General features: G+C 37.8%; 1 protein-coding gene across 1 annotated transcript; it reads left to right on the forward strand.

Moving 5' to 3' along the window:
* Nucleotides 1–411: 411 nt before the first annotated feature.
* On the forward strand, nt 412–7,244 carry LOC114539395. Its single transcript, XM_028560021.1, has 6 exons — nt 412–492; nt 1,246–1,375; nt 2,071–2,166; nt 3,819–4,552; nt 4,746–4,929; nt 6,844–7,244. Exons 1-6 carry the CDS (start codon nt 412–414, stop codon nt 7,242–7,244), a joined length of 1,626 nt encoding a protein of 541 aa, XP_028415822.1.
* Nucleotides 7,245–7,556: the final 312 nt, after the last annotated feature.

The following is a 7,556-nucleotide window of genomic DNA, read 5'->3' on the forward strand; positions in this document are numbered from 1 at the left end:
AGGCGAGATCCCAGCTAGCGGGACAATTCGTTTTCTCATATGAGCACGTTGTAAGTTTTACTAGTAAAAGTAACACACGACGAGATCATAGGTAAGCGAGACGTCCCGGTAAGCGGGGTCATATGAACAGGGCCTAAGTTAACTTTATGTTTTTTCATATTTTGATCCATACAACTTTGCTTCGTATTCCCGTCTATACATGTCTATGATGTTTAGAAATTGGCTCTTCTTTGGCCTATGGTTTATTTTCATTTTAACACTAGATATAATACTGGACACTATAGATATAAGATACTGACACCAGATATATTTGACACTAGATATAAGTTACTTTTTTACTGACGCCAAGGGAAACAGTAGTTGTTGACCCGGGACCGCCGTTGTTGCCCGAGGCGCGGTGTAATACAAAACATGTCTTTTTTAGCACCTATTAAGCTGAAAGGTGAAAATATCCGTCGTTCATTTGATGATTCCTCGCACTCAGACTCAGAAGTAAGTATGCAGCTATGCATTCGATATGGTGATGATGATGCATGGATATCAGATTGAGGAAATTTTTTGTTTTGTAAAAACTTTTGTATTGTAACCATCTTCTATAAATTCGAAAAGCTAGAACTTCAGCGAAACAGCAAAGAAAACTAGAAAAGCATAACAAAAAACATGTTAATCTCGAATAAAAATTAGACTTCAGATAACCACAAAAAAAAACGTTATTCGGAGCGACTGAAGATCAATTTCGGCGGTTTGAACCTTCGTTTCACGAGAGCAGCGGCCTTCGGTTATGATTTTTGACCACGAAATAAAATCTTAAAACAAAATCATAGCAGATATATTACAACTCTTAATTCAATAATTTCCCTTGATAATGTGCAGCTGATTTCGCGCATTGGGCCCGGGAATTTAAAAATGGCCTGAAGCCCGTTTCCCAGTAGGCGAAATCCGCTGATGGGATCGGTTTGCGAATCTGAAATTGCCGCGAAAAGTGGGCTCGCTTCCTGCTACACCTAACAATTTTCAACATCAACTCGCAACAACACAACAATAATAAAAAAATTGAACAACAATGTTTTGTGGTTTGAAAGTAATACATAAAGTTTCAGTTCCAGTATACGCGTACGTAATGTCAAAATTTGCTTTTTTTACTTCGAGCACTCCAAATGAACTAATACATGTCATGCGAAGACACTTTAGAGATTCTCGGCACCAAATAAGATCCTGTTTTAAGCTCCGTCCTGCCTTTTGTAGCTCTCTAAAAAGACCAACGTTGGTAAAGAGGTTTCAGAACTAGATGAGATAGATGAGAATGTGAATAGAAGATCTCAATTAAAGAATGATCCTACAAACAGTTATGACAACTCAAAGCCTACTTCTAATGGTACTGATTAACTTATTTGAGAAGTGTTTATAAATTAAGGCTATTGCTTCATGTACGTACGTACTTATGACCGATTAAACGTCTCCATGACGATTTTTTCCAGCGATTAAGCAATAACTTTCTCATTGAATAAAAATAATGGCAAGATTTCTATCACATGCACTCATTGAGTTTCAGTGCGAGTTAGCATTTTTAATACCGGCGTTAGTTTCCAGTGGAAATCATGCATATACGTCGAATTCAAGCCAGGAATAGTTCAGAGAATATTAGTCAATATTCGCACGCATTACTATCCTAAACTCACACGTACCATGCTTCTCTCTTGTCAACTACCACTGTAGCTGGTTACAAGAGAGAGCATGGTACAAGACCTTTAATTGTACCGGAATTCTAAAGCGTAGGTTCCATTTCTGCCGGAGGACCGATAGTTGATAAATTTTTTGCAGGTGTTCCAGGCTTGAATTTGAGATGTGTATGATTTCCACCTGAAATTAAGTCCTTTTTCCTTAGCAATAATTAGAATCAATTCTGACAATTCGTAAAACATGTCAGAGAAATCACAATTCCCAAAAATGTAGTTTTTCTAGTCGAGTTTTTCTAGCCACACAGTCAGCCCTTTAACGTGAAGTGGTGTAAAGCTCCTGCCATTGTTATTTAGCCAAGTTCAACGTTTGGAATCATTTACAATTATTTAGATTCTCCTTTTCCTCCCAACTTACCAACCAGAGATTACCACAAAGCTTTTACATCCGAGGATAGAAACATTTTGCAAAAAGAAATAAATGTTAAAAGTAAGTTTCAATTCAAAATTGTTAAATTAGTACACTTTTCAAATACTAGTATATTTCGCGCCAAAACACACTTGCGACGACGAAAAAAAATTTAAAAAGCAAAAAACAAAAACAAAACAAAACATAGGCGAATTTTCAACTCCGTCGCTGTCGCCGGAGTAACAAGACGCCTGTTCTTGCGTTTACTCCGGCGTGCCGAGCACGTGCCAGTCTTCAATATCTGAACATAAAAAATACCGTTCGTATACTCATTTAGATGCCTTGCCAACCAAAATGTTGTTCGATCGCGAAATTCAAAAGCGCATCGTACTTTAAAAAGTATAGAAGTTCAATTGTTCAAAAATGTAAACAAGACGCCGTTCTGGCGTTAACTCCGGCGCACGTGCCAGTCTTCAATATAGAGCTTCTGAACATAAACAATACAGTTCGCGTATTGTTTCGCATACATATTCGCATTTAGATGCCTTGCGAACCTAAATGTTCCATCGCGAAATTCAGAAGCACATCGCAGTATAGAAGTTCAATTGTTCAAAAATGTAAATAAACCGCATGATACATTCGCTTCGTCTTACAGTTTGCCTTTGGAATTTGCGCTTATATAGTTATATTAAATCTCCGATCCTGTGCAAACAACGCGACGTGTCAACGCGCCCATACACGACCACATCATCTTGTTAAACGGCGAAATAGCAGCGATATTATTAAAATAGGACCGGAATCTACATGTATTAAATATATTCTTACCCCAATTCTATCTAAACTTAATCGAACAGCATGAAAAGAACGGTGTATTTGTTCCTCTTGGAGAAATTGCCGTATCATGCGAGCGAAATCGAATCGCGCATTGGAAAATTAGCCAAAGCTGTGCACCACAACTCTTGGGAGATAAGACTGGGACGTAGATAAATACGGTCACATACACGTTTTAAATACAAGTAATATTTCGCGCCTTTACACACTTGCGACGACGAAAAATAAAAAAAAAAAAAAAAAAAAAAAAACAAAACCGGGGCGAATTTTCAACTCCGTCGCTGACGCCGGAGTAATAAACCGCATGATACGTTCACTATGTCTTACACTTTGGTATTCGCGCTTATATTAAATCTTCAATCCTGTGCAAACTGCGAAGTGTCAACGCGCCCATACACGGCCACATCTTGTTAAACGACGAAATAGCAGCGATATTATTAAAAAAGGATCAGAATCTACATGTATTAAATATATTCTGACCCAAATTAAATCTAAACTTAATCGAACAGCGTCAAAAGAACGGTTTATTTGTTCTTCTTGGAGGAATTGACGTATCATGCGAGCGAAATCAAATCGCGCATCGGAAAATTAGCCAAAGCTGTGCACCACAACTCTTAGATAAATACGGTCACATACACATTTCAAATATTAGTATATTTTGCGCCAAAACACAATTGCGACGACGAAAAAAAAATAAAAAAACAACAACAAAACAAAACCAAGGCGAATTTTCAACTTCGTGGCTAACACCGGAGTAATTAACGTCCGATTGTCAGTCAGTCCCGTTGAAAATAATTTTGAAGGACGAAATATTTGCCTAGCTCCTTCAAATATTGTATTAGCACTATCGTTTTTAAGCATATTTTTTGAACCATCTGTGAACAATCATGATTTCTTTTTAGAACTCGGAGAGAAAATAAATGAATTTAAAAGCAAAACAAAAGAGTTCATTGATAAATTTGCAAGTACTAAAGACGAAGATAGAACAGCAGAAGAAATCTTTATCATCACCCATCTTTTAAATAATTCTGATCCTAAATCTCCAATATTGGATGGACAACTTGACCAGTTGGCAATGCTTGCTTGCTGTGACAGCTCTCGCGTAGTGAAAAGAGCGCTTGATGTTCTGCTAAATGAAATATTTTTAAATATTTCAGATTTATCGGTGGATCGTTGTAAAAACGTATTGGAGGCGGAAGAAGTTCTTCGCTCAACGTTTTTTCACTTCATAGATGTGGATCGATATAAAGCCAAGTGCCACAGGATGACGACGTATGCCTGGCTAATTACGTTAGTCCTTTTGAAGTTTGGCCAAAAGGAATTTGCCGAACTACAACAAAAAATGAAACAATTTGACCAAAGATTAAGCACACTCATGAAGCAAAAGGAAAAGAATGAACAAAGTCTTTACCGGTATGGTATTTGTCTTGCCAAAGAAAGTATCAAAAAAATTCTTCAGTCATCTTCTAAACGGGATGTAGCGGAATTCCTCAAGCACAACATCAAAAAGTGTGAAAACCTTCTGAAAGACAAGTTAGACAAGGATGAAGTAAAGAAGCTTGGTGAAGAGCTTAGTGATGCAGACAGTTGGTTGAATATTCATGTGTGCCTTGTATTTTTGCAAGATTTACCCAAGGTATGGTTCAATTGCTATTATCATTCACTTTATCGTATTCTCAATTTTGATTGGTTAATTCACCTGCTCATTACGTAACCTCTATTTCTGTGTGAATAAACTACATTTACTTTAAAAAACACAGTTTATCATTCTAAAAGTAGGCAGAATTGCCAAATATTTGATAAGGTGTTATAAGTATTATCATTTCCAGCATTATCATTTCCAAGACAACCCAAGACCTGTGATTCTAATACAGATGTTAGTTGCAGACTATCGCGGGCGCTTCAGTACCTCGAAAATCAAGAATTTCTTTAGAAATCAAAGACCTGGTTGGCAGTTTGAGTTGTTGGTTTATCGGGTGATGCTTAGATTGATTAGAACATCAAACAACAAAGGTAACGTCGATAATTTAGCTATGGCGTATTATACTAAACTAAGCTAGGTTCACTAAAATTTATTATCTTGTTCGGCTTACGAATACATTTATTTTCAAACAATAATATTTATAATATAACATTTATAGTACGCGCGTGCTGATTGATCGAGAAGCGTGTTTCTTTTTAACAATTAGTCGTCGAAGGCGAGGTGATTACACTGATTATTTCTCGTTCTCCCAAACTCCCATGCGTAACAAGGGGTAATTTCGTTTTAGATCAATCAACAGGTTTGTTTGCATTTTTAGTAACCCAATCAGAATGCATAAATTTTGACTACTTCCGGTAAAAAGGTACATAAGAGTACGTAAAGATACGTAAAAAGGTATTAAAAATTTAGGCAATCTGATTGGCTAAATTATGCTGATTAAGCATTCTGATTGGCTAAATCAGAATGTCTAATCAGCATAATTGACAAATATGCTGATTAGTTTAAAACGAAATTCTCCCTTTTCTTTAGAAACACGGGAAATGTTTTCTATTTCTTAAATATTATTAAAATAAGGCTCTTAATTATACATCTGCAATCGATGGCAAATACTGCAACTTCCTAAGCTAAGAGTAATGCGATTAAGCACTAATTGCACCCTTTGCGGGCTGCAATAGCCAATAAAGATCGCTCTAGTATAGAGTGATGGAGTTTTAGACACTTCATTTGTGTATTCACTTCGCCTTTCATGGTAAAATGATGCTTTATCTCCAATCATCAAACTACGTAGAAAATTCTTCCGGCGACAGTGTTCGTTAAACCCAGTGGCGTAACGGACGAAGATGGCCCTTAGGTATATTTTGTGTGGGGGCCCTAGCTGTTTGTCATGTTTTCACTTGAAAAATAATTTGAGAGCTATAAAGCTTGTAAATTTACATTAGTGTATTACTTCATTAGTTATATAAGTAATAGAACATAGTTAATAGAATAGAAAATTCTGCCATGGTCAATGGATACTCTATTATTTAATCTATCATCATTAATGCTGCATTTTCTTTTGCAATCAACCTCATACCCTAGGCCTATCTTTGGCATAAAAATTTGTTTTTAACCTGACTTTTTTATGCGATACACTGACACGCCGTTTTTTTTAAGAATCGTGGCGATAGACTGCAATCAATGGGGGCCTTCTGGAGCCCCCAACGGTCGGGGGCCCTTAGTTCTTGTCGTAACCCTACCTTACGTCCGTTACGCCACTGGTTAAACAATCTGGAGAAGTGCAATCAACGTGCGAAGTCACCTGCCAACAGCTCATGCCACACATGTATTCGGTATCGGTGCCATTTAATTTCAGTGCTTGTTATCCGGTTATAGCTTGCTCTGGAAATCGCAATGGGGTTGCGACGAGCACTTATACGTGAGGATTTTGCTGAAGTAGTTTTCTGACAGCGTCAATGTTGTGCACCGTTATTCGAATACTTCTTCGTCTGCCAGAATGTCCTTTATTAAGGCTTAAAATTGTACCTGCGTTTAAATACTTTTAAATTGTGCTTGGTGCAGGTGGATTTTGATCTGGAAACCTTTGTCGAAAAGGGTTTCGCACTTCCGCTGTACTTTGGGTTCGCGCACAATCCAATAAAATCGTTTATGCAACCAGCTCTGGTATTGCAGCGAAAAGTTTAATCTTTCAGCTTTACACACATTTTCACCTGGAAACATGGGCGAAAATATATACGATAATAATTATTGGGAAGTGAATATTCATTTATTTATTCTAGCCGACAGAGAGAATCATATCCGTTGGGCAGGACAGAAAATATGAATATTCACTACCACCTACCTCCCCAATTATTGCCCAAGTTTCGTTCCTGCCTGGAACCTATACAACGATAATCTGGCATAATGATTTATTCTTATTATATTTCTCGGGTTTTTCTATTTTGCAGCAATAGTTCAACAAGTCTTAACCGGGGAACAAGGCTGCCGTGGAGTTTTTAGGAACTGGGAAGAAGATAAATCAACGACATCGCCCCTGCGTCAACTAACGGTGAAACTTTCTGAGCAACTGTGCGAGAGAGCGGTTTTTATCTCGACACCACAGAGTATCAAGGAGTTTCTTGTGGATAGGTGCATTGAGGACTTATCCCTTATTCAGTTATCTTCAACATATAGAGATTTAGTATTGGAGATTTTTCACGAATCACAGATTCAGCTCTCGGCTTACCGCGTCAATACTTACGATGCATCGATGAGTGGCCGAAAATGCCTGTTGAAATTGCACCTGCATTCAAGAAAAGAATTACTTGAAATAGAATCTGGTGTCGCCCCCTCTTCAGGAAGAAATTGAAATCCTCAAGATTTTGAATGCTGTACAAAAACCATGCGAAAACATAGTCCGCCTACTTGGCTCTAGCATCGAGGCTCCTATTCACATGATAATAGAGAGAACACCGAAAGGCGACCTGTGGACATACCTTCACGATTTGACCAATCCCCCCCTTGTTGATGAGCTCATTCGCATTTCTCAAGGTGTTTGCGAAGCTATGATTTTTCTCGGTGACAACTGCATAATCCATCGTGACCTGTGTGCCAGGAGCTGTTTTGTATTCAATAATGATCCACAGGGGAACATGCTCGTCAAACTTGGTGATTTTCACCT

Source organism: Dendronephthya gigantea, unplaced genomic scaffold, assembly GCF_004324835.1.
Source record: "Dendronephthya gigantea isolate DGI-Jeju-01 unplaced genomic scaffold, DenGig_1.0 000201F, whole genome shotgun sequence".
In the NCBI taxonomy this organism is placed as follows: domain Eukaryota; kingdom Metazoa; phylum Cnidaria; class Anthozoa; order Malacalcyonacea; family Nephtheidae; genus Dendronephthya; species Dendronephthya gigantea.